The sequence below is a fragment of the Cuculus canorus genome, chromosome 2, assembly GCF_017976375.1.
Source record: "Cuculus canorus isolate bCucCan1 chromosome 2, bCucCan1.pri, whole genome shotgun sequence".
Taxonomy (NCBI): Eukaryota; Metazoa; Chordata; class Aves; order Cuculiformes; family Cuculidae; genus Cuculus; species Cuculus canorus.
Genome location: NC_071402.1, coordinates 72195653 through 72222881, shown reverse-complemented (window position 1 = coordinate 72222881; position 27229 = coordinate 72195653). Strand labels below are relative to the sequence as shown.

At 37.0% G+C, this 27229-nt stretch overlaps 1 protein-coding gene across 4 annotated transcripts; it reads left to right on the top strand.

Moving 5' to 3' along the window:
• Window positions 1-26490, top strand: VSTM2A (V-set and transmembrane domain containing 2A). 4 transcript variants are annotated; one of them, XM_054060225.1, is made up of 5 exons: window positions 1-527; window positions 2856-3022; window positions 3901-3951; window positions 7188-7524; window positions 23467-26490. In XM_054060225.1, exons 1-5 carry the CDS (start codon window positions 449-451, stop codon window positions 23511-23513), a joined length of 681 nt encoding a protein of 226 aa, XP_053916200.1. In that variant the 5' UTR covers window positions 1-448; the 3' UTR covers window positions 23514-26490. The 4 variants fall into 4 exon arrangements, with proteins under 4 accessions (XP_053916200.1, XP_009564049.1, XP_009564051.1 ...); XM_009565754.2 differs by having other exon boundaries at window positions 2-527; window positions 23727-26490; XM_009565756.2 differs by having other exon boundaries at window positions 2-527; window positions 23605-26490.
• The last annotated feature ends 739 nt before the right edge of the window (window positions 26491-27229 follow it).

Here is a 27229-nt window from a genome sequence, read left to right as displayed (position 1 = left end):
CCTTCTTTCCCCCACTCCCCTTTTCCCAAGCTGGATCAGTGTGTAGGGAGGGCAGTCATCACGCCATCCTGAGCAGCAGGAGCTGACGTTGGATGAAGCAGCCAGGTAGCTGAAAAAAGGCACAGAAGGCAGCTGATACCCACTTTTCAACGTGATTTTTTTTTATTTTTTTTTAGTCTGAATCTGGACTTCAAGCAACACAGCGCCTGAGACAGCTCATCTGAACCACACTGTATTGCAATTCTCGCTCTTCCCAGAGAAAAAGACTCCGCTGAATAGCAGGATGCTGCCAGTATTGCAGCTAGGGTTACAATATAGATCCTTTTTGTAACATTTTCAAATCTCTTTCTGTTCATATATAGATACATACATACACTCAAATATCAATTCTTCCTTTTTGAGAGTACCTTTGGCTTTTGCTACCCTGATGTGACTTCTTCATCTTGGAATGATGGGGATCTTTCTAGCTTATGTTGGATTCATTTTCTTTTCAGTTATGTATATTCAACAAGGACTTTCTACCCAAGGTAAGACCATTTATTCTCAAATATGTCTATGTGTTTTTCTATGCTAAAGCAGACTTAGAACAGGATTGGAGGGAGACAAGAATGAAGACACTAAAAGGAAGGAAAATAGCTACAATTTATGGGAGATGAGGATACCAAGCATAAGGTTTAAATTTAGCTTAAAAATTATCTGTAAATAGGAACAGAAGTGAGAAGTTTAGCCAAAGTGTGAATAAAACCGGTTTCCTTTACTTGTTTGCAAAGAGGGAAATAAGAGGCACCTTGTAGAAGAGTAAAGGGGTGTCGGTGAATGGACATACATGTGTTTGGGTTGTATATGTTTGCATATATGCCTGTATGCATACAATAAACACCTTCCCGGGCATGCATAATTATTGCAGTCACCAAGTCCTGGATGACTAAATCAACAACCTTCCTTAAAATATTGCAGTATCCTTTCACGTGCATCTCCTTTCGTCTCCCATTATCCTGTAATCCTGAGTCAGACTTTAATTTTGATTCTTTGATTATATGTATTTCTGACCCCCTCCCCCCAAAAAAAAATAGAAAAACGGGGGGGGAGACAAAATCGACTTCTTTTAATACCTCTCCTCTCCCCCCCCTCCACTCCTCCTTTCCCCCCCCCCCCCCCCCAATCGCCTTCCTCCCTCGTCGCTAAAAGGCGCGTCTTGCATTTCAAGCAGCCCCGGCGCTGCAGAAACCAGTTGTTTGGGACCTCGGAGCTGCGGCGACGCTGTCAGCACCATGGACAGATCGCGCGGGACCGCTGCCTGCTGCCCCCGCCCGTCGCTTCGCGATCGATCCGCGCCTGCCGCCCCCCGCGCCCCCCTCCCGCCGCCTCCCGCCCCCCGATCCCTGCCTGCTGCCCGCCGTTCCCTGCCGGGAACTGCCGAGTCTGTGCCGGGCTGCTCTTGGCGGTGCGATGGGGGGGAAGATGCTGGCGATATTCCCCTCCGTGTCCCCGCACCTCTCGCACGCACCGAAGAGGAGGGGAGAGAACGAGCAAAGAAAGATAAAAAAAAAAAACCAAAAAAAAACCAAAAAAAAAAAACCCAAAACAAACTCACAAGCAGCGAATACACAAAATGCACAGTCCTTTTGTCTGTTTAATTCGGTCACTAGCAATTGCTGACTGCTGTGTGGCGGGGGGAAAGAAAAAGGGAAACAGTGAAATACAAAACTAGTAGCTTTGCTAAGTATCTGTTGCCATGCACAAACATAAGGGGAAAACGAAGTAACACTGGTTGAGTGTATTGCCAAATTATCCCACCAATTCCAGGTCAACTAGGACGCCTGGATAGAGAGAGAAAGAGGGGAGGAGACAGCGAGCAATTTTCCCCTTGCATCATAATATGCTCTAGTCAATCTGTAACGACGTATAACAGAAAACAACACTGCAGGATCTTCCTAAATTCTTTTCTTCTGGAAACACGGGTTTTATTAATTACACTGTCTGTCTGTAGTCCCTCTCACTTAACTATCACGTTTCATTATGTTGCACAATTCTAAAGTGAATTATAGTGAAGGATGAGAAGGAAGTCAAGACTGAGACTTAAAGAAATATTGCCATACTGGGGTACATCCCTCAGGATCAAATTTTAAAGCTAACAGTAGTAGTAGACTGTAATAGGCAAATCCTGTTTGTTCAAGGACTAGTATACAAAAGCGAGGGTTAATTGCAGAAAGTGTCTACCAAGACAAGAAACAGAGGATGTATTGCTTTTTGGTCTGATTATGCAAGCGGAGGTTCTCAGAAAGGGTAACTAACTCAGGTAAAGCCTTTGAAAGGCATTTTGATGAGTGGTTGCAACCTGCACCTCAGAAGAGTGCCTATTCCAACAGCTGATCCAGCTGGTTGTGGAAGGTTTAGCAATTTACATACCTCCAGCTCAGCTCTACAAATACAATAAATCAGTGTGACTTTTTTTCCTCTTCCAAATTAGTTTTTGCACAAAATCCTTCAGTGAGTATGGTGGAATACTGCATTCTGCCCAAGGGTATTTGGACCTAATTACATGAAACTTTGCTAGCCCAAAGGAGCAAGCAGGAGGGTCTATAACATTTCCCACAAGAGGAGCTTAGAATGTAAAGAAGGTGAATTTGTGCATAAGGGAGAAGAAGCATACCTGGATGAGAGAGAAACCAGGGGAGACAGTGTGCAACTGTAAAATTAGAAATGAGGGGAAATGGGATAAGAAAACAGAGGAAATAATTAAAAAGGAAAACACAGAGAGAGAGAGAGAAGGGAAAAAAAAGCAATTAAAAAAGCAGGGAATAAACAAGGAGTTGTTACAGTAGATCCCAACATGTTATGCATTTGTTTTGCAGCAAAATTCACTGAGTTTCCCCGAAATGTCACAGCCACTGAAGGACAGAATGTGGAGATGTCTTGTGCTTTCCAAAGTGGCTCTGCTTCGGTGTACCTTGAAATCCAGTGGTGGTTTCTGCGGGCAGCTGAGGACCAAGAGGCTGGAGCTGAGGTGACAGGCACTCAGGTACTGATCCTCTGCCACGGGGTCCCCAAACCACCCAGGAATGCCACAGAAGAAGACATGGAGAGGAAGGGAGGGAAGGAGAGAAGGGGGGAAGAAGGAGGGAGTAGAGGGAGGTTCTGGATCTCCCCAGGGATTTAATTTTGACCATGAAATAACAGTACAGGAACCTGAAGAGAAAAACGCCTACCTGAAGGGATGATAGCTCTGGTGCCTGTCACTCTCAGGATGCAGCTAGGGACAATCACAAAACCATACGGATTTCCAGAGTCTATTTTTTTTTTTTTTTTTTTTTTTTTACTTTATTCTCACATTTTCCCTTTGGAAAGAAGCTGTTCAGAGATTGTTCCTTGTGTGCGTGTTTTCTTTCCCAAACGGCGAGATCCTATATGTGACCCTCCAATTTTACAGCTGGTGCAGTCGAGTTGTCAGCCCCAACTCTGCAGGCAGCTGCCACAGGAGGGCATGCACTCGGGTTGGGGGACAAAGGGGGAATCAAGGCGGAAACCATGCCCTAAAGGGGTAAAAGAAATCATACCACAGCGCAATTTCAGTCTTCGGAGTGGGACAGAAGGGGCACTGTCCATTTACATCGTCATCCAGGGGCGCTTCTTGCTCTCCTGCGCTGCCACCTCCGCGTCAGTCTGGGCATTCAGCCGCCCCGAAAGGACTCCCATGAGAGTTGGGGGGAGGGGGGGGTTGTGACGGGCGAGGGCACCGACTCCGCGAGGCTCGCGGGGTGTCCCCCTCCTCCCGTGCCGGCTGTCCCCGGCGCTGCCCGCAGGTGGCACACTCGGCGCGTGTCTCCCCGGGCTCGGCGGGGGGGGGGCAGCGGGTGGGCCGGGGCGCGGAGACCCACGGCGGCGCTCCTTTCCCTGCAGGTGGAGCTCGTGCCCGAGAGGGACTTGGACAGCGACGGCACGAAGATCAGCGTAAGTGCAGCCCCCTGAGACTCCTGGGTGTGAAGGCTTCGGAAAACGAGTCCCAGGGAACACACCCTCGGCAGTCTGTTCCCACCCGTGAATCACAGAATCCCTAGGCTGGAAAAGAGCTTTGAGATCATCAAGTCCAACCGTACCTGTCCGCTGTTAAATCATATCCCTAAGCGCTTCACCCACCCGCCTTTTAAACACCTCCAGGGATGGTGACTCAACCACCTCCCCGGGCGGCCTGTGCCAGTGCTTGATAACTCTTCCAGTGAAGAAATTTTTCCTAATTTTTCCTAATTTTTCCTAATTTCCCTGCACCCATCCTTGTACCTCTTCTTTCCATTTACCCAGGGCGACTCCTGACTCTGCCTTAAAGCTCCAAAGCTGGTTTTAAGGCTGAAATTTGGCTGTGAAGCTGTGCTTTCCTACAGTGGGGTGTGAAGCTGTATAAATGGGTGCTTTCCCAGGCTCATATCTGCTAAAGCTCAGGAAGTGTAATCTCCACTCTTGGCCACTGAGACTCTTTCTTAGGACGGAAATACAGCACATCTGCTGTGTGGAGATTAAACAGAATGTTTTCTCTTATGAGCAACATTGCTCCAGCTCTTGTCCAGCAAAAAGTTAACTCCCTCAGCAGACCCAGATCCTGACTCGGGCATAGCCACAACCCCTGACCTCATAAGTGTTCAAACCCCCCTCCCTCAGCATCCCAAGAACTGTATGGTGGTGGAGTCATGGTGTGGTGCTCACTGCAGTGGAAAGACGCAGATACTCAGCAGTTACTGCAGCATGACTATTTCTTATGACTACAGAAGGGTTTTCCCTTTCTCAGACACAATCCCTCAGAAGCGCCTTTTAGGTGCAGCCAAGACTATAAGTACCAGCAAAGCTTAAACCAAAACCAGATAGATAGATGTGAATAATTTCTGTTAAATCCTTTACTGCGCTGCTTTTCAATGCCTACAAATAGCTAACCAAGTAATTACATCAGGTGAAATTGCAGCTAGGCAGGGCATTTATAAATGACAATTCAGATACATTATATTCAAATGATACATATTCTAGTCATACTTACATCTCCTATGAAAGTTCTCACCACACTATAAACGATTTGTGTCATCGACTACATCTTCAGTTACATTTGTACATTTGTAGATATCTCACAAATGGGTCCCGTGTGTGGTCTTTGGATACTGTTCCACTAGACACTGTGCAAGCAGCCACTTTATTCTTTATCAATACTGGGTCATTCAAAATCCCTGTAGTAATCCATAAGATCTGTGACACAATATAGGCTGTAAAGCTTATCCCATCTTTCATGTTAAAAATCTCTTTCTTTCATTAAGTATGATAATAATTCACGATGGTCTATCTATATGAGTTTTTATAAGCTTTCATAAAATGTTTTATATTTCCAATTAAAATAAATTCAATGTTAGGTTGACAGTCTAAATGCACTATTACAAATGTAGCCTTCCTTTTTTCCCATTATTGAAGGCACACACAGAGTCTCTGTTAGTATGGTTGGAAAGTATCTTCATGAAGAGGAGAGCAAATTTTAAGTGTGTTTAGTAAATTCTATAAAGCAATGGTAAAACATATCAAATGTGTTTTTAAATGGTGCTGAAATACACCACTTCTGTTAATTTTAAATGATAATCAGTCATAAATTGAAAACTTGCACCTATGCTGACTGTAAAAAAATCTAAATTTCAAATGCAAAACCCAAAACAAATTCTGTTTTTCATTAGTACTATGCAACACTGTTGATTTTGCAGATATTGCATAGCAGCAAATGAAAGCAGAATATGACCTTCTTTCTATTCACATGAAACTTCTTTAATCCTTTTGCCGAATGTGAGCTGTTCAATAGAAATATATCATTATTGAATATGATTTAAGTAACTATCCAGCACTTTCTGTGTAATTAATATGGCATATGTTATGCCTGAAAGTATGCAGTCCGTACTTTCAACTCGGTTTGCCAAGTATAAATTCAGAGCTGGATACAACACAACGGACTGTCAAGTCCTACCAGTAGTACCTTACACCAATAATATATTCACAAGTATTGCTCTTTAATTTATCAAGCAGGCAGAATAAGAGCTTTGCCAACGCTGGTAATTATAGCATGCCAGACTATCAGAAGTAATATGTGATATAATCACCAATAATACGTGCCTAGTTTCAATCTAACAGTTCTGAATTTTTGTGATCTACCATATATTCACAACCCTTATATTTCCTCATTGCCTGCCACTGGTATGACATAAAGCAACATTTGCATCCATGTTTACATAACTGTGGAAGTAAACCAGGTTCAGGATTTCTTCAAAGCTTCAGCTTTCTGTCCTACTTAGTACCTTTTAGCTGGCTTCATGGGGGGCAAGAGATATTAATCCATGTAGAAAGTAACAGTCAATTAATTAAATATAAATTCTTTAAAGTGGTGAATATACAGAAAGGAATCTGTGTTACCTTTCCTAGTGCCTCTTAATACATTTCACACATTTCTGGATGCATAATTTTCTCGTATTATTTTATTATGTGAAACAAAAATATGTTTTGTTACCCTCAGATAATAAAGGTGTTTAAAAATAAATTAGGATATGAAATAGGATATGAATTAGGATATGAAATATCCTAATTTCCTAATATGAGAGAAAAAGGAACTACCTGACACCATATGACTTATGCTTAATAAACAAAAAGTACCAACCAAAAATTTTATTGGACATGCCTGAAGGATACAAAGTGAATGTCAAATATGTATTTTCAATGCAGTGAAGACTACAAAATAATGTAAGAAACTGTTATTAAAGAAGTTAAGATTGGCAGACATGTCCAACAAAATTGATAAGTGGCAGCTGAAAAACTGAATTATTCAGCAGAGCCAACTAAGTGAAAAGATTTAACAAATGAAGTGCACAAATATTAAGTTTATGTAAGAAAGGTCATTAAGAATGCTCATGATCTTAAGCAATTAATTGGAATAAGCACCATCATTTGGGTTATTTGTCTGAAACCAATTAACATCTCAGAGCAAACCATCTAAACTGTTTTGGAAAGCAGATGCCAGATTTCCTTGACGCAACTTCCCTGCAGTATGCACAATCACACCACTGATTAATTTGGCACTTGAATACTCTGGACAGGCTCTACATCAGTGGAGTCTTCCCAGAGAAAGAATACTATGTAATATGTTTGTTTGTTTGTGTGTTTTCCTGGGAAATTTGCAGACAGTGAAAGTACAAGGGAATGACATCTCCCACAAGCTGCAGATTTCAAAAGTGAGGAAAAAGGATGAAGGCTTGTATGAGTGCAGGGTCACTGATGCCAACTATGGAGACCTTCAGGAGTACAAGGCCCAGGCATTTCTCAAAGTCAACGCTAACAGCCACTCCCGGCGAATGCAAGCTTTTGAGGCATCTCCAATGTGGTTGCAAGATACGAAACCTCGCAAAAACATCTCAGCAGCTGTTCCAAGTAGCATCCATAACTCTGCCAATCAACGTGTGCGTGCCACCTCCAGTCCTGAAGCAGCAGCCAAAATCCCCAAACAAAGTCCACAATCAGGTATGGTAAAGCATTTTGAGCTTTCATTTGATTGCTTACCAGCATGTGAAAGGAGGCTAACTCAACAAGGTAACCAGGAATTGTGACTAGGAAGAGTGTGGTGCTCGTTTATTCCTCGTTCTTTCTGGCTCTATTCCACCTGCTATCTGCTCACTACCTAAAAGCTGAAGAGTAAATTTCTGGGCAAAAGAAGCAAAAAGCCTTAAATTCCTGTATGCGGATTTTATCTCTACTGGTTTTATCCACCTAAAGTTAGCTATCAAATTGAAGCTTAGGTTTCCCTGTAGTGTGTGTGGAGAGGGAGGAGCATGTCAGTGAATGACTCATTTTAAGATGGCTGTGCATGATAAATAAATAAAACACCAATCCTCAAGTGTTTGTTCCTAAGTTAATTTGCCTAACTTTTATATCTCTAACATTTTGTGAAATTAATCTACTTTTATTATCACTCCTATTTTCATAAGGAAGTTGACTTCTAAATCTAAGCAGACTTAGACATACCAGATTGTTTTTCCATTGCATAGGCTTTACAAAGACCATGGGTTTTCAAAGAGTATGGGTTTGACATCTTCAGCTGATTGACCATTGTCTTTGACTCAAGTGTTAAAACAGCAATGTCTCAATTGTCTGTCATATAGAAATTAAGATACTACCCACTTTGTTTGGTAGATTCTGTACAGCACTATATAAGCCTGCATTTTCTACAATAATACAGTAAAATTCACATTTATGCCAAGGTACAAGAATATAAAGGATATACAGCTATATGATGGCAATAAAGAGATGGACAGGATAAAAATTGAGACATTGCAAGTTTAAAGGTGTCTGGGTTAATTCTTATAACACTGAGGGCTCAATATAAGTCAGGAGATTGCAATCTAACTTAAAATATATAATGGAAACTAACCTAGTTTGTTCTGTTGCATCATTTTCTGCTAGAAAATGCCATGTCATCAAAACCAAACCTGAGAATACAAGGATTTTCATAGCATACCTGTTGTGAAATAACTTGCATCTAGTAGCCATGCTACTAGAAAAATATTTTGATAAGGAAAATACATTCCATTAAAGATTGGAAGAACATAATTATTCATACAGAAATTCTTAACTGCTGTTAGAAAAAGATATGTACATTCTTTTGCCATTGCATACTTGTTTTAATTTATTTAAAAGTTGCATTCTTCCTTCGTTCATGTTTTAGTTCTTCCAAGAAATGTTCAAGCTATTAGAAGAAAAAAAACATTTCAATTGATTTAAAATTGTCACTCTACCATGGCTTTCCTTTCAGATAACTGTGTAAACCACTAATTTTCCATTGGACTCATACATTTAAAAGTAACAGATTTGTCCGTAAAGTGAAAATACTGGTTTCTGTTCAGTTCTATGTGAAATTAATTAAAATAGTCACAAGTTAGCTACAGACTTCACTGCAGCCAAAATGTACACAGAATTCCTAATCCACTAAATCATTTTGGATATATAATGGACTCTATAATATTGTTAACGTCTTTAGTCCAGGCAATGTCTTGCTTGCTTACTGGGCATTTGTTATTTGAGAATTAGTAGGTTATTACATGAAAAGGTCCCAGGGAAAAAACAAAGCAAAACAAAACAAAACTATGGGAAAACTTTCCTTGGGAAAAGATTACCGCAGATATAGTACAGACAATTCCAATCATAAGTAATTTACAAATTAAACAGATTAAAATATAATTTAGATTTTTAATTAATTTGGTTTATGGTTAAACACAGATTAATATCGTATTATTCAGAGGTGAAACCCATCTACTGAAAAAACAGTGTCCCAAGAATCCATATTCTGCTTAATTCCAATTTAACAGTTATGCTATGCAGTAATTACTGGTGATATTTTTTGTGAACATCAGTTTAACTTTTGAGAATCAAGTTTTATTTTCCTTTACTTGAGAAAATCTGGGCCTGATTTTCTGTCTATAGTGTGATTTGGATTTTCACTCCATTTTACGCTCAGTCAACACTAATAGAAATAGCCACGGAAGCACAGAGCATTAGAGCTTTTCAGCTCTATGTATCTTTGAGGAGCGACTTCTGCTGAGGAGGGAGAGACATCAGTTGTGACACACCCAAAAAGCAGAAAAGAGTTGTCATTGACAGTAACGATCTTCATTATAGCGAATCAACACAATCTTCTTATACTGTCAAATTAGAAACTCTTCACTTTTTCAACACCACGCTAACTATATATGCATGAACAAGACTGCTATGTGATTACATTACATTACATGTGAGCAGTGTATCCATTTGGCCTAGAACACGGAAACAGGGTTGAATACAAATTAATTGTTATTAACCAAATGTTTGTGTTTGAAAGATGGGGGGGTGATTATGATGTGTTTGTTCATGTTGAGTAATGCATTGACTTCGACAATACTCTTTGAAGAGAGAAATTATTCTTAGGCATAGCGAATTGTATGAAATATTCTCCAATACTCGAAAGCCAGAGCATAGTTTGGCAAGCAATAAATTTTCACATGTTCACAGACTATTGTGAAATACATCTAAAACAGAGGGAAACATTACACTGAGAGATTATTGGGAAATCTGTATTCGGCCATTTCTAAAGAACTCACTTAATAGTATAAGAAAGATTGACTCTGATTATACGAATACTTTGTCCTCAGGATTTATTTTTGAAAATTAGATAGCATTCTTCTTAACTTCTTCTATCCTGAAGCACAATGTGGGATTTAATTTATTCCTTAATGACAGATATTTAATCGGTAGCTCTAGGAATGTAGTTTACAGTCACTACCATTTTACAATATCAGCATTTCCTAATTGAACAGGTATTCTTCTATTCTCCTCTTTTACTCAGAAGTAAGAATATCTATCATAACTACAGAGGAGCTATATAACCAGGGCTGACAAATTAAAGTGATATGAGGGCCATTCTGCATTTTGCACTGCTCTGAAAAATGTTATATGAGTGTAAAAATTATATTTGTTATTGTTATCATAATGGAGATTCAATACAGGAAGAAAGAGTTAGAGACAACATCACCCATAGACCCTCTTCAGCTAATATATTGAGAAGCACTAAACATCTATCTCAAAGTCAAAAAAGCCAGGAAAATAGAAGTCAAAGTCAACACAGATTAACCCTTTCATTTCACTTTCATGGGCTCCAGCAAATGAAGTAAATCACCACCGATTAACAGGAATCTGAGTAATCTGACAGGCTAATCTGCGTATATCCAGAAAATATCCTATGTAGGTGGAATGACAAACTTGTTTTTACTGCATAATTCATAACTACATATCTTACTCTAAAGGTAAAAGTACAGTTATCACAGGGCCTTGTAACTCTAAGCAATGTTGTGATTAACTGAGGTCTGAGATCTGCAATGAATTCAGGTAAAAGGAAGATGAATAATTTGCAGGCTGCACCAAATCTCAGTGTTTCATGGATATAAATCTCAGCAAACTCTGATACCTGCATTAAAATAACTTAATATTTATAGCAACACAAAAGAGCTGCAGAATTTGATGTGCTGAGAATGCTTTTACCCACGAAACTCTTCTTGTTCTGCCAATGCTCTGATAAAGCACTCAAAACCATTAGTTGCTTTTCAGACTCAAGAAGATCAGGCTCAGAGAACTCAAGAGAGAATAGTTACAACTGAAGAAAGGATGTTAGATTCATTTTATGACTGTTTCATGTACAGACCCTGCACGTTTCTAGCAACTTTTTATTCTTTCCTGAAGTAACAAATTCAGCTATTGACCTAACTACATGCCAAAACTGTTCCTATGATGATGGCAGTGTGGCAGCAAGTGACTTGAAAAGGAGCACAGAGGAAAACATGGTCCTTACCTAAGACAAAAGAACATGAGTTCTTGGCATCATAAATCAGATTGAGAAGTTGATCATCAGGCATGAATGAAAGAAAGAGAATGAAAAGAAGAGAATGAAAACGTATTTCTTCAGTCTGTTGATACTGATAAACCAGTGACGTTATTTCCAGCTTCCAATTTTATCTACGACATCAAGGAATCTTTTATTATCAACCTATAGTAAGCAAAATGTTATGTCCAATTTGGAATCTTCTGGGATATAAATCAACTTCTGTATTTTTTTTTTCTTTTATGTGATCTCTTAAAGTGAAGGAACAAAAACTCTGCTCTATCCTCTACCAAGGTGACAGCCAACATTACTCTTTTCTTCACTAAGAGAAAGACTATGGCTTTTGAGGCTTCTGTTTTAGAGACTGTTAATACCCATAAGGCTAGGAGGCACTAACATTCACTGTGATTGTTGCACAGCAAAAAGTCGAGTTTCTTTTTCCTTAGGACTATATTCAAGTAAAAGCCAGACGAGAGTTTTGTTCTTCTTGTTCTGAACCCTATTTAGCTATTCTCAGAAATTCTTGCAAAAAGATGATGCAAGGACTCTCTTATTTTGCGCTTGTATACATTATAATGTCTATTTTTACTTGAAACCCTCACTTTACTTCTCTTTCTGAAATAAAGCCACTTCACTTTTTTAGATTCTTTGAAATGTTGACTGATGTAGCCCTATTAGTCAGTTAGTAGTTGACCTTGAAACTGCAACATCTTCTAAGAAGTGCTAATCTGCTGCAAATAACTTTATTTTCAAAGCAAAGTCTTAACAGTAGCTAAACCCCTTCTTATCAGGCCAAGATTTCCAATGCAGAATTAACTTACCTTATGTTTCTTTCAAAAAACCTACACCTTGTTATCTTATATGTGCATACTTACACATAGAACCAAATGCATACTGGTATTTAAACTCCTGGTTTAAACTTGTCTATAGTCCAACTGAATTGAGTAATAAACAGACTGCTTTTGATCAGTCTTCTGTTCTAACTCCTGTCACAGGCAAAACAATATCTACCATCCCTCACTGCCATTGGCAGTCACTGATCCTACCCTACTGTCAGCTTTCTATTCACCTCTATTCCTCTTACAAAAACAGAGACCCAGAAACTAAGACGAGAAAGTAATTTGTCTGGTTTTGTAATTTTACAAGTTTTAGCAGTGGCTCAATCCCATATGCCCATGCCAGACTGAGTACTGGGTATCCTTAATTTCAAACATATCCTCTCTGAAATCAGAAATATTTTCATCCTTAGTTATGCCCACGGTTAAATACTAATATTGAATCACGGAATAAAATCATGGTCTTCTCAGATTTGCTGGGATAATCATGGATTCTGTCCTTAAATATATGATGCCTCCACTATAACTCATATTTCTGTAAAAGTAAGTGGTGTTTGGAAACAAATGTTATATAACCTTAGCTAATCACAATCAGGGTTAAAAGGAAATTTGTGAAAGCAGGTAATGGTAGATTAGAAACAGCCTTTTACAGGAAGCGGGACTCCATGGCAGATCTCCATTTGTATTATCCAGACATAGACTGCACAACTGCTGAGCAGTTGCTTTTTTGGGTACCATACAGGTTATATACGTGACAAAAAAATGTCTTTGGATACTGCACTACGTATTTGTCTCCTATGTCATCAACTAGAAACAGCGAGGACAGACACAGCAGTAACTAAGTACACACACGTAGACTGATATTTTTCCTATTCTTTTAGTAGCCTTACCAGTGTGTTTTGCTGTCCATCTGCCATTGATACGTATGCACTTAATCACTTCTTTTACTTTCTTTTAGCTGTTTAAAAATAAAATCTTCAGACCCATCTCACCTTTAGAACAAAACTGATATATAAAGATCTAGTAGGAGACTTGAGTTCCTTGAGTAGCAGAATCACGGTTATTCTGTTCTACAAGCCTGATGTAACTTTCTTTGGTGATTAACCACTGGAAAGACTGCAGATGGTCCAAAAAAGAGAAGAAAAGAAAGGAAGAAAAGAAAAACAGGCATCTGAGGGAGGGAAGCTGTTAATGAATTGTTTGTCAGCTCACTCAACTTGCTTTTTCATTCCCACATAATCAGGCAACTTGCACTGGGTCATCAGAGATGGCAGCACATGTGACAAGGACTGCTCTTGAAATAACTGATGGGATTTCCTTGCTTCAGAACACAATCCATTTGTTACTAGACACATTTACAGCAAAGGAGGGGACATTTTGACATGTTTCAGATAAGAATGAAATTTCCCATTTATGTTGTCTTAGTTCGTTATGAAAATATTTTGCATAGCTTAATACTAAAGTGGATGGGTAGAATTATCTGCTGGTTAGAATGGATACAACTCTGCTGAAGCCAAAAGAATGGCATTCATTCACAACAGAAAAAAAAAAAGGCTCAAGCATGAGGATAAAGATGAATTCTCTACTACTCATAAATTGAGAGTGAATTATAAGAAGAATACAAGCTTTACCCAGCATGTACTGCTTATGAAGCTTAGGAGAGTGAAGCTATCTAAGAACAGAATGAGGGGAAAGAAAATACCTGAAAACTGCTCATTCAAATGCAGGGGGACAGAACATTCTTGATGGTGGATATTGTTGCTTAAGGTTTTTTGTGCATTTTTTCTTTAAATTTGATCAACTTTTTTCTATTGTTTATTTTTGAAACCATAGGCTGGACTAGCTAGAAAGCTCAACACTCTTAGTATTTTCTTATTCTCTGGACAGGATTTTTCTATTTGATTAAATAATCCATGAGATTCAAAGACATTCTAGACATATAACCTTCTCTACAGCCACAGTGTTAACCAATTAATCCTGCTTTGCTGAACATAAAGCCAGATGTCATTTGAAGAGTAACTGATGATCTTTCTGCTAGCCATTTGAAGAGAAAAGTCTGCCCCAAACCCTTTATTTTGCCTTATCATGAGGAAGTTGTAGTCATACTTTCTGGCAGTGCAACTTGCTATACTATCTGCATGTTTTCCAGTCTGATCTACTTCACTTAAGTTTGTTCCCCAGCTGCTGACAAATGCTACTGTCTTGAAACAAAGCTGCCTAATGTGCTGAGAAGAATAAAAATGTGGAAGTTAAGTGCCACAGCCAGCATTTCCTGTGCTTCATACATAGGATCTATGTGTTCATCAACAGCAACAAAAATACAGACAGCAAATCTGGATGCTACTTTTACTGCCAGTCCTGTTTCACTGCTGGTGTTCTCTCATCTGCTGCTTTTGCCTATGACCCGAACTAAGGCTTTTGGCCATCAAATCACAGCCATAGGGCCATACTAATTATAAGAAGTGACTTCTACATGACTATAGAAGACAGTGTATTAAACTACAGTTCATGCTGTGTAACTGAAAAAAAAAAAAAAAAGACTTAAAAGCAATAATAAATCTGTTATGAAACCAAGAACTAGCAACAGGTCTCACATTCAGCTGCTAGACATTCAGATGGTGCAAAGCCCTTTAGTAGTATAATACTGTTTGACTATGTAGATATATAGCATTGTGTCTTCTGAAACTCTGCCAAAATATCAAGTTGAATACTGATTTTGTATTCTGTTGAATTATTCGTGTGCATACAATATGTGCTATTCAGTGACCATCTCATACCTGAAGAGCCTTTGAATAACGATGAGTGACATTTCATGGCTATGCTTGAACCTACATCTCAGAACTGTAATGAGAAAGGTAAAAAGATCTGAAATAAAACTAGAAAATATTAACAATATAGACTGTGAAGGAGATAGAATTAACACAGAATTTGGCACAAATGCTTCAAGCTTCATTTTCACAATCCACCATTTTTTAACTAGTCCACTGAGGTTTTAGGGGTGATAATGCTGTGGTTTTTAATTTATATAACAGTAATTACAAGAGTGAAGGCTTTGGCTTGTCAACTCTGATTTAACTTCTGCACTTAAAAATGTTGCCACCCAAAGTCTCTGTCTCACCCCAATCAGAATTTATATCCCCAAACCTGGATGGCAGAGGAAATAGGTGCCTGCTTCTCAGCTCTCCCAGTTCACAGTATTGAACATTAAATTAAGCCTCCATGACAGCTTGAACATTGGGTTGTTAATTTGAGGTAGATGAAGAGATGGTATGGGATTTGCTTCTATCACTCCTACTATTAGGCGTTTAATTTCCATAAGAGGGGGAGAGAGATGGAAGTACTATCATTTTAAACTGCTCCAGCTAAAACCATTAAAAGCTTATGAGTCATAGCTTTTTGACAGAGGTATGTTCTGTTAATCAGAGGCATTGTTCTATAACTACTGCAATAACTACCAGGCAAAGGATCAGAAGAATGTTCCCAGCCTCAAAACACTTACCACGTGGGAATCAGACAGAAGAAAACAGACTCATCCAGTCAGATGGGTACAAACTGGAGCTTACCTGAATTCCATGAAAAATAGCTCTTATATAAATGATATAAATAGAAGGAGATCAGGTTGACTGTATGTCAAACATAAGCCTAAGCAGTGTCAGGTGTGAAAAGCAAGCAGAAGGATTGAATATCTCATGCTGAAATATTTACAAAGAATGATAATTTTCCTTCTGTCTACTTTATAATAACCCTCTTTGTATATATTTTTCTTGGTATGACAGTGCTGTTGAAGATGACAGAGTAATATTAAGTATCATCCCACTTCAAATATTTTTCTGATAGATGAAAGGATGAACAGGATGCAAAAAGCATGCAGGAGGAGAAAGATGAGTTCAATTCTATTTTTCTTCAAATAAAACTCTTATTGCACTTTATGATATCTTGCAGAAATGGCTCTGTTAACAGTTTAACTGCAATGTGACATATGTCAAACATGCACACATTTATATGCATTATCAAAATCCTCAGTAACTTGTGCTGGAGACCCCTTTAGTGGTTTTAGCAGCAGCCAATTACAAACAAAAGAGTGAATTCAAGAAGAAGTTTTATTAACAGCCTAAGTTCCCACCTTCATTCAGGATGGAGCATAATTATTCACAAGTATGGAGATGGGTTAATACAGGACAGATGCAAAAAACTTTTGGAATCGGTCATTTCTTACAAATAAATAGAATTGCAATAATTTATATATTTTTTCTGTCACACGTTAAAAAAATCTAAGACATTTTATATCCATGTTTTTCAGGGATAGGATGAAAGAGAAATGTGCCCATTGCTGATAAGAGCAGTCATAAAGCATGCTGCCAGTGTTTCTCAAACAATATGAATTAACCAGTTTGGACCCTGCATTTACTTGAGCTTGCCCCCCTTCCTCCTCAGCTTTTAACTGTTGCATGGACACTGGATATTGGACTGCTCCTCACGCTAGTTTTATTTAAATAGCTAACACTGCTTTTTTGCAGATTGTTTGCAAACACCACTTTTAGCAAATCTTTACCCAAAAAGTACTCTCTCACTGATACAGAAAAAGCTGAAGTCAATGCATTACTTATACATTTAAAAACATATCCAATATAAAGAAAAAGAAAACAAGTCTACAAACAGAAGAACTTTGCAGCTCCAACACCAACTACAGGGAGGAAGATAATTAGGATATTTGCTACAAATGGCTAGTGTCTGAATATTTGTGACAGAGAGCCCCAGGCAGTCAGAATGTCATTCTCTTAAGAAAAGAAGTCAGTCAGGGATATCTGTGTGAGTACCAAGACAAAAAAGGTTCCACAATGTAATAAATAAATAGTGATGGAAGTAGTCATAGTTGTACAGCCACTAAGCAATTCAGAGACATCAAGAACTCAATATATTCTTGGCAGAACACATGAAAGTTGAGGTAGCTAAGCACTAAAAATGTTTTAAGCTTCTAGAAGTAGGAATATGCTTCTGAGTCTATCTAAAGAGGAAAGCTGTGTGCCTCAGGCTCTAAAGTCATATCGACTCTGACACGCACTACCCCACATATCACCTGCGGAGACAATTCATCTACGCTTCATTTCACCAAATGGGTATCTAACTTTCTGCTATGCTACTACTCTAAACTTGTTTATGAGAGTAGCACATGAAAATGCTAAGGAAATTAAAATTTTAGAAGCTGAATTTTTGATGGGATAGTCTGCCCAGATAGCTAGACTTACTTTCAGACTAAAACAGTCTAAATATGTTTCCAAGAAGCATAAATATTTGAAAAAAAATTTAGGAACACTGCTACAGAAATGACCCTCATGAAGCCAATGAAAAACTGTATTGAGATTTCCTAATCATGTTACTATGTAAAATATTATTTAGTCCTGAACTACTTGTTGACACAATTTCAACAAAAGTACATATTTAAACAGAAGGAAATACACTGATGAGAATGTAAGTTGTGAATTACAGGATAAAGACATAGGAGAGAGCAAAAATTACACTAGAAGTAGACTAAGCCAACTACACTGTCCAATTCATCTTCCTGAAAAATTATGTTCAAACTCAACAGTGATTTTTGACTATTTTTATAAGAACACTATGAAAATCTATAAAAGTGATGCACTTCCAGTTTCAGTTATATTTTTAAGGATCTCAACCCTCCCTCCTGCCTGTTCAAGGTAAAAAGATGATGGTCATTTTTATGGATTCATTTTCGTCTTTTAGAATGACATTAGAGATTATTTTAGCTTCTTTATAGTGTGTGATGGCCCAATTAGCAAGCCTGAGTCTAGTCAAGGGGTTAAAGGAGACAGATGATTAAGAGTACTGTTTGAAGAATTAAAAAGAAAACCATGACTCTTATATGTTGCAGAGATAGATCAAGATTTAAATATTTCCCTAGGTATGGATTGATGTAAGGGATTATATTGAAAGTGGTCTGACTGTAAAATATCATGTTTGTTCACACCACTGTATCTGTAATTCTACTAGTGGCTGTCTTTGCATTGTGAAATTGCAGTCATCCAAAATCCCACTCTTCTTTCTTTCTCCCTTCATGCTACTTCCTATTGTCCCTTTATATATCTACAATTGCTTGTTCTGGACCACTACCTGAAGTCAAATATCATTTTACTACATGCTGCTTATATTTGATGTCTCCTGAGGTTTTTCCTCTCACGAGTATTTCAGTCTCAAGCTTGCATTAGAATGTGGAGTTACATGTAGCTGGCAGCAAGTTAAAGGCTGTGACCTATCTTAGTACAGAAAGATCTCCAGGAGTTGTTGTCATTCAAACCTTTGGCAGATTTCTCTCCCCTACTCAGGATTGAAAAGTTATTACTTTCTGTTGCTCTGTGACATGACTGAACAGCTCTGTTTGCCTGGGCACCCTACCTAGTGAAAGCCAGGGAATAATCAATCCATCCCTTCCCTCTTCCTCACCTGCTTTTCTGGGCATCTGTTGTAGAAAAAGAAAACATAGCAAATGAACAGAGCTACATGATGAACCCAAGTCTGTCATAGTAGACTCAGAGAAATTTAATACATAGACTATTCTAAATTTTCATCATTTTTGAAGCAGTAATTTTTCTCCAAAAAGAAATCAGAATATCAGAAGTTTTCTTCTGGCCTGTAAGATGAATTCATTTGCCCTGTGTCATTCAATTTCCCAAAATCAAACACTGGTAACTGAGCCTTAATATAAATACGAGAAGTAATTTCCCTGAGGAAAGAAAGGGTGACTTTATATTTGTGGAAGGGAATTTTTCTCCCTGAGCGTGGATGTATTTTCCAGCAGTATAGGAGAGCTACGTGTAACCGTGATTTCTGCAATTCAGAGGAATAAAAATGATAGTAATTTGTAGGCTGGAGAGGAAGAATCTATTTATTTAAAACTTGTGTGAGACATTCAAATAAAACTCCAAAGGAAATCCACCATACTTGGTTTCGCTTACCTTTATGAACATAAAGCTGCAAACACCTTCCAATAAATCTCACAGTTCATCAATATCCTTAGTAAAATTAAGGCAAGTATTTTACAAACTTCTGCTTATTTTACATGGAAATCATGCAAAATTATGATTCCATGTGGTTTCAACTAGAGCTGACAAGAAGGCTATTTCAAATCTAATATTATAAAGCAAAGCCAAATGTTGTAAAACAGTAAACCACGCACTTAAAAAATGGAAAATTTCATCACAAATTCCAGCAACTTAAACTACTGAAGTTTCTACAACTCTGTGATTTCAGAAACCAGTAGTACAACAAAATTTGTATTCAGCACAAGTGAAAAAGAAGTTCACCCTTCTACCTCTCTTTACATATACACAGGAACATTTTGGCATCATGTAATGCATGCAGAGTCTAGGATGGACTTTTGAGTGACTGGCTGTATTTTCCCTGTACTGGTCAGCATAAAAAACAGGAATCTACTTAGGTATTAGTCTTTCCTCAGTGACTTACTAATTAAAGGAAACTCAAGAGATCCTGCACTAAATGTGTATGTTTAGTAAAATATGAAAACAGTTCCTCTGAATTTACAGATTCATTCTGCTATTTATATGGCAATACATTGCTCATTTTAAACAAAACTGTAAGAATCTAATTTTCAAAGTTTTTGATGAGTATTGAGGATTACAGTGTATCTATTACATCCCACAAACCTCCCAGACCTTAGTAAGCACAAGGAATGCAAAACTAGCTAAATTTCAACTCTTGCAAATGCAAACCATTTGAGACTCAAAGTGGTTAAGCATGCAAGGTACTCCTACAGACAGAATATTCTAAAATTGTAAGGCCTGGGACAAATGCTTAGTTTACAAATCAATGCTTTTTCCAGTTCTGAAAAACAAATGGACAAAATTAAGAAATCAGTATTTCTTTTTCTTTGCTTGGGACCTAAAATTCCATGTAGTTTTACACAAATATCGTCTGATCAACATCTTAGTGAAAGCAAGAGATCATTCCGGCATGTAGTGAGTAACATTTTCTTTTGATCAGTTAGGGTTTACTAACGATTTATGATGTGCTGGTGTTATTTTGTATTTAAATGCTTTAAAATTAACTTCATGAAGAGGAAAAATATTATGTTTATCTGTTTTGTCCATGCACTATAAGGCAAGAAATATGGTTCAGAATTTGTGACAGAGATAATTTTTATTATTTTAAACACTAAGATCACAATTATTTATATAGTTTATTCTCTGCTTTCCTGTCATCTAACTAAACCACATATTTGAATAAATCACTGTTTCAAAGAGTTTTATGGCATGAACTACTCTTTCATGCTGTTGCGGAGAAACTTATGTCAAATTGCCTTTGATGATAAAACATCTATTTATAGAAGACTTGTGTGGACATTATCTCTTTTGGATGTATGTTAGTGACAGGAAACAAAAAAACCCAACAAATTGGTATTTAAAACACACAGCAAGAATTTAACTGTCTGACAGATCAAAACATGACAATCCCTGATCCAGACATCCATCAAAGTTTAATTAATACAGTAGAAATAATATATGCATGCATACTACCATTCTTCTTCCAAACTACTATCTTTGAGGGTAACATAATTGTAGTCCAGCTTTGCCTGGTGTTCTTGATCTGCAATAAAATCTCCTTTGGTTGTCATTATTTTAAGTAGAAAATAATACTAGAAATGGAAGGGAAACGAGTAATTGATTTAGCAAATCCACAGACAGGTTTTCACTTATATTACTGTGCTCAGAGTTTCTGTGATAATATTTAAGTCCTGATCAGATCTATATACCAAAACACATCTGCATGAAATCTTTGGATTTGGGTACTGTGTATTTTCAAAGAGTTTGGATTCTGATCTATGCTTTGCCTCTGACTTGAGTCTAAAAATAGTGAAACTATAGCTATAACTTAGTTTTATTTCCCCAGTTTTTTTCTCATGTGTTCAGTATTGCTTTAGCTTGCATTTACTACTCATACTCTAACATACATCCCTCACAAGAAAAAAGAAAAAATAAATTTGCAGTTTACAGAACATGCATATTGATTGTGTGACATGAATTGGAGGCAGGCTGTAGTTTATAAAAAGGCTAAACATTATAAATAAAAAGTTTATAATGTGTATGCAGTATATGACCCATAATTTGAGGATCTACAGATTGTCTTATTGAAACAAAACAAAAATCAAAGAAATCTTTGCCTACAAATATTGTGAGGATGCTTTCCCCACTGTGAAATAATTAAAGCAAATTTATTTTGTATCACACTGTTTTTTCTTCCACGCATAACAGATTCCAAATTCTCAAATTAGAATGCCATTAATCATTAAAAAAGCTCTTTTACAAATGTCCATGAGACTCTTCTGAATATTTATCCTTATTTGCATTGCACATATTTTGTGCAGAGGAAATGTATCTCCAAAGACCTCTTAGAAATTTTCTTGAGTAGTGTATTTCTCTAGTTCAATCAAAAGGATATGTAAATTGAATAAAATAAGTGAAAATAATTTAATACATCATTCTACAGTTGGGCTCAATGATCCTGAGGGTCTTTTCCAACCTAAATGATTCTATGATCCTGTGAAATGTTCTAACATTAACAAAGGCTCTAACTAAGTTCTGGTAACCTACCAGAGAAAGAAAAGCCTTTATAAAAATCTGTTAAATGACAAGTTTTATACCTTATATAAAAGAAAGAATGAAGCTATGCTACAATAAAACCAAAATCAGAAATTGAACACAATCCCTGTGTGCAAGTTTGTAAATGCTACCTATATGAGAACAGTCCACAGGAAGAGGTTACAGCAAATTTGCTTTTGTTCTGTATTAAAAACAAGTGTTTAAGAAACTCAGCAATATTCTGTAATGTAGTGCAGGTAAGCTAGCATCACGAGATGGGCAAGAGAAAAGTACGTTTCCCACAACTGTCTATGTTCAGTAAGGACTAAGCTCAGAGATCCCTTCAAATTCTTTGAAAATCTTAGTAATGTCTTTGAGCCATGTTTATATTTAAAAGTTAATTTTTGGTCAGAAAATTGATTCCACACATGGGTAACTGATGTATTATTGTATTTAGAAGCCCTTGTGTATGTGACAAAGAAATAAGTGTCTTTTGTGGCAATTAATATATAAGCAATATCTCGCACCATGTATTTAGAGAAGGAAGCAGTGTTCAGAGATCTGGGATTCAGTTTAATCCCCATATTTGAAGGGAAAAATTTACTAAATATGGGAAAGAAATACTGCCTGCTACACTTATGAAAATAGCAGATAGAGAAAAATTCTTTACTGATGAACAACTGAAATCTTTTAAAAAATGAGCATTTACCTTGATTTCTTTTTGTTTTTTTATTGTGAATATTGTTGATGGGAAGATAAATATGCTTTTTGAGGATGCATTCAGTTTATATTAAATTCTTTACAAAAATAACTTAGAGACAATGAATAAATTTTTGATAAATAAACAGTTATTAGAAGTCCAACATTATTATGGACAGCTAGTGGCCCCATTATTACTTTGTTATAAATTTGATGCTTGTAACCATCAATAACATTAATCCTTTTAAACATACAACATAGCTATAGAATCTATTAATCATACATTAACCTGTTCTAGTTGGAACTCTTATTGATAGTGTAGCCAAATTACATGTTTTTCACCTCAAGTAATGTTTCAGATTCTGAATGTAATTCTTTTTGATATAGAGAGTTATCAAGCACTGAGAGTTGGTCAGCAAGATATCTAGATATTTGGCCTTGGTGTGCAAACATTTCAACTAGCCTAGATCTTAATGTTTTTATACTAATAACATAGTTAAAATATAAAGTCATGTTTTTAGAAATAATTATATGTACCATTGATCTTACAGCTTTCTAAAAACAAAAAAAAAGCTGAGAAAATCTAATTTCTCAAAAATAAATGCTTCAAATATTTTACAATTGTCTTTCTCCCTTGTAAACAGCGCAGCCATTTGCCAGTATCTCCTCTGTTTCACAAGAAAATACTGCTGCCACTAGGTGACATTTTTGTTAGCAGTCAATGATGTAATGCTGGAAATTATTTTGTAAATACACCATGAGTTTGAAGGTGTTTGGGTTTACTCCTCTTGGTACCTGATTTCACGGAATATTGTTGTTTAAATAGACAGACGAAACAAAAAAAGCAAAAGCAAAAAAAAAACCCAAAATCCTCCCTGGGACTGAAATACTTTGTATGTGTTGTTATTTGCAGTGCATGCCAAGACAATCATGGGCACCAGAGCCAACCTGGCGAGCTAATTAAATATATAAATGTATGTGTTTAAAACAGCCTTATAAGGAGCATTGGAAATCTGCAAGATGAGCGAATATCTTATAACTTCTTCCGCAGGTGCGAGGATAGCTACAAGCCATGGACTTTCTGTCCTGCTTCTTGTTTGTGGCTTTGTGAAGGGTGCTTTGCTTTAATCTAAAAGTGCTGACTTTTTCCAATATCACTTTCTCTTCTTAAAGCAAAGAGCAAATCGCCTGTAAAATCCACGGAGCGGACAGCAAAGTTGACCCTAACCTCCAACCACCACTCTGCACCCAATGTACTCTAAATCTCTACACAAGGAGCACCTTCTTCAGGAAGTACAAACAAAAATACTAAATAAATAATTAAAAAAAATATTATAAAAAGAAGAGGATACCACATGTTTTCTTGATATATCTTATTTTCTTTGGCATATCACTGATCTTTTCTTTGAAGAGAACTGGTGTGATGTAGTCAAATGTTTTGTAACAGCAAGACATAGTTTCCTTTTCTTTCGGCAAGGAGAAGCCTCATCCTTGACTTCTCAGGGGTTGGCCTGCGAGTCATCAGTGTTACAGAATTAAAAGTGGATGACATTTGGTTTCCTATGCTGAAAGAACCATACCAGCCTGGAAGCAAACAGAGGCCGAATAACGAACCAAAACATAGTGATTTAACATCAACACCCAGAAATCACCCTACAACTATCAAAAAGCCTTTTTTTCTTTTTTTTTTTTTTTTTTTTTTTTTGCATGAGTAGTAGGGAAGAGACAAGAAATTTTACAAAGCAGCGAAGCAAACTAGAGGATGTTGTTTCTGGAAAAAAAATCGTTTGAGTTGCTCAGGGTTTTATTTTATTATTCCTTTTCCCTTGTGTTTTTTTTCCTTGTCTTTTCTTTTGGTTGTTTCTTGTTCAATGGTGGCAATTATTGACTTAGGCCAACCCCTGATGACTGTGTGGAGGTTTATATATATACATCTTCTTTTTTGTGCGCTTTCTATATTTCAGTGTGTTTTCTCTAATTTTGCAACTCCTGTATATGCAAAACTAACTTAAATTCTGTAAATTGCTTACAGTCTGTGTTATATAACTTCAGAGTAGACATACTTTGATCCTCATGCAATCCAGTTTTTAATATTATCTATATGTCGTGTCACCAATAGACATCTATCCTTTTTCAACAAAACATCACTTTTTAGTTCTGTAATTCAGTACTGTGTGGATTATGTAATACATACATTCACTTCACTGGTTTGACTCCTTTCAGCCCTCTGTTTACTCTGTAAATGCACATTAAAATTTGTTATGGTCTCTAGACAATGAATTATTTTAGTTTTGTGTATGTTGTGTTGGGGTTCAGTTGCTCAAAGCTCTTTTATGTTGTAATGTTTATAGAGGACGAAGTGATTTGATCACTAGAGACTGTAAAAAGCAGGTTTTCAGTCAATACTGCATGCAAAGGCAAGTTAGAAGGGGAAAACAGATGAATGAAACCTAAAATTGCTTAAAGGATCTACTTTTGGTAAAGAATGTAGGAAAATGAATTTATGACACTGATAAATTATATTTGCATCACAAATCCTGCTACATGGCCAAAGAAGCGTCTTTCTTTGCTTTTCTGGAAGTAGATTGTCATTATTCATTATTGATGTTCTTAATTAAAATACTTTATGTCTGTGAACTGAACATGAGAATTTTGCTGTTGAATGAAGTAATATGCATTACATGAATTACATTCATTAATGCAGGAAGGAAAAATTGCTACCATTTGCAGCTGCAATCAGGAAGGGTTTTTTCTTGTTCCCTTCCTTCCACTGATTCTGAACAATACACACCCTTTCATTTATCAGCACAATCACATATACCACATGCTTATTATGAACTATTTACAGCTGCAATAAGTAGATGCAGTGTGGTCAGCTGCGTGATTTCTCCTCATTTTGTAAGTAATGTAGAAGGAACTAGAAAAGAATGTTTAATATTTCACTAGTCCATGGTCTGCAGGCCTCATACTTTATTTCAAAATGCCCATGAATCTGAAGTCTTCTCCCATTAATTTTAAAGGACAAAGAATAAATAGTAGCACAGAATGAAAAGGTAGCACACTAATATTTTGGAAGAGGAAAACAGGTTTATGCAAATCTTACTTCCCTTAACGATACATTCAGTACTATAATCTTGACAGGGCACAGTCAGTCTTTGTTTTAGAAAAGTTTTAGCAGTAATAGAGTAGAAATTTGACTTAACACAGATAAAGCAGGAATAGCTGTCAGGAGAAAAGGGTTCCTTTATTTCAACATAAAATTAATGACCCACTATTGATACTGTATATTGAAAAGGTTTTGATCCACAGTAATAACAGTTTATCAGTCTACTGACAAAGAAAATAGAAACAGTCCCTGTTAAAAACAGGCTCTGTTAAGGTATTCTGAATCAAAACCATAGTTTGAAGAGGATGTAAAAAAAAAAAAAAAAAAAAAAAAAAAAGAGACAGAGCTTTCCAAAGTCTCATTTTCTGAACACACTTGTGGAACAAAACTTTCAGAGCTCTGGAGGAGAGACTGCATTTTCCCTATAAAATAGATAGCTATGACTGGATGCTGTAAAACTCTCCCATGTGGAGTTTGGAAATTTCAGTTTCCCTTGGTCTTGACTGGAACCAAATGCTTGACATCATGCATATTTCAAATGTTTACTGTATACATATATATTGTATGAATATTCTGTATATGCACATAGTAAACCAGCAGTGGCATACGGCATTTTTCAGAAGCAGTTTAGCCTTACGTTGTTAAAGTTAGCCTCTGATTACTATATTGAACTAATAATGTGTTTTGCTTTATGCTGCTACCTGCTTAGACATAAACCACAATGTACTAGGACGTAAGATTAAAGAACTAGTTGACATTAAAAACAGAAATCTAGACCACTTGGACTAGTGTGATACAACTCAGAAGATATTACTACAGAAAGTGCTGTATTGTGATATTATTCTTGATAATATTCTTGATATTATTCTTGATAATATTATAAAAAATGGATAAAAGAAATTTGTAGGACTTCTGAAAAGCCTTCAAATCTTGCATGAGATTCAAAGGGGATAGAGTAGTTGTTGTCCTTCCCCCTCCCTGAGATAATAAACCCAAATTCTTCAAATGAAGCTGGTTCAGCCCTGCTGGTTGCAGAACTACAGCCTAGCTTTATAGCTTCTACCAAGCTGTGTGGATGCAGTAGCAACATCTTCTAACAGGAGGAAGTTTTGTATTTCTAAATTTCGCACTGTGTCTTAACAGCTGTTCTTCAAATCAGGAATCATCCTGAAGCTCAAAGAGATTCTTGAAATAAAAGTTAAGCTGCAGTAGCCCCCCTTTTTCCTGAGAACTTACTTGTGAATAATATTTAGTACAGAAATGAAACAACTGCCTTTTTCTGCTGTGGCCCGATTCTAATTTGGATTTAAGACTAATAGAGAAAAAACTGGCCTAACTGTGTACCTAAAAGCTCTATTGAGTGATGTATCTAAAAGGACCACTTACACCTAGCAGTGGAAAAATCTCTCAAAACCCAATGTTGACAATTCTGCAAAAGTAGTCTAGTTTTAAGGTGGTCATTTACCTGACTTGTTTCTCACTTGGCATCCCCAAGGCCTCCTTGGGTATATGGCTTCCTTCAGATTTTTCCAACAGTTTTTGATAGAAAAGTAAACATAGGCAAGTATGA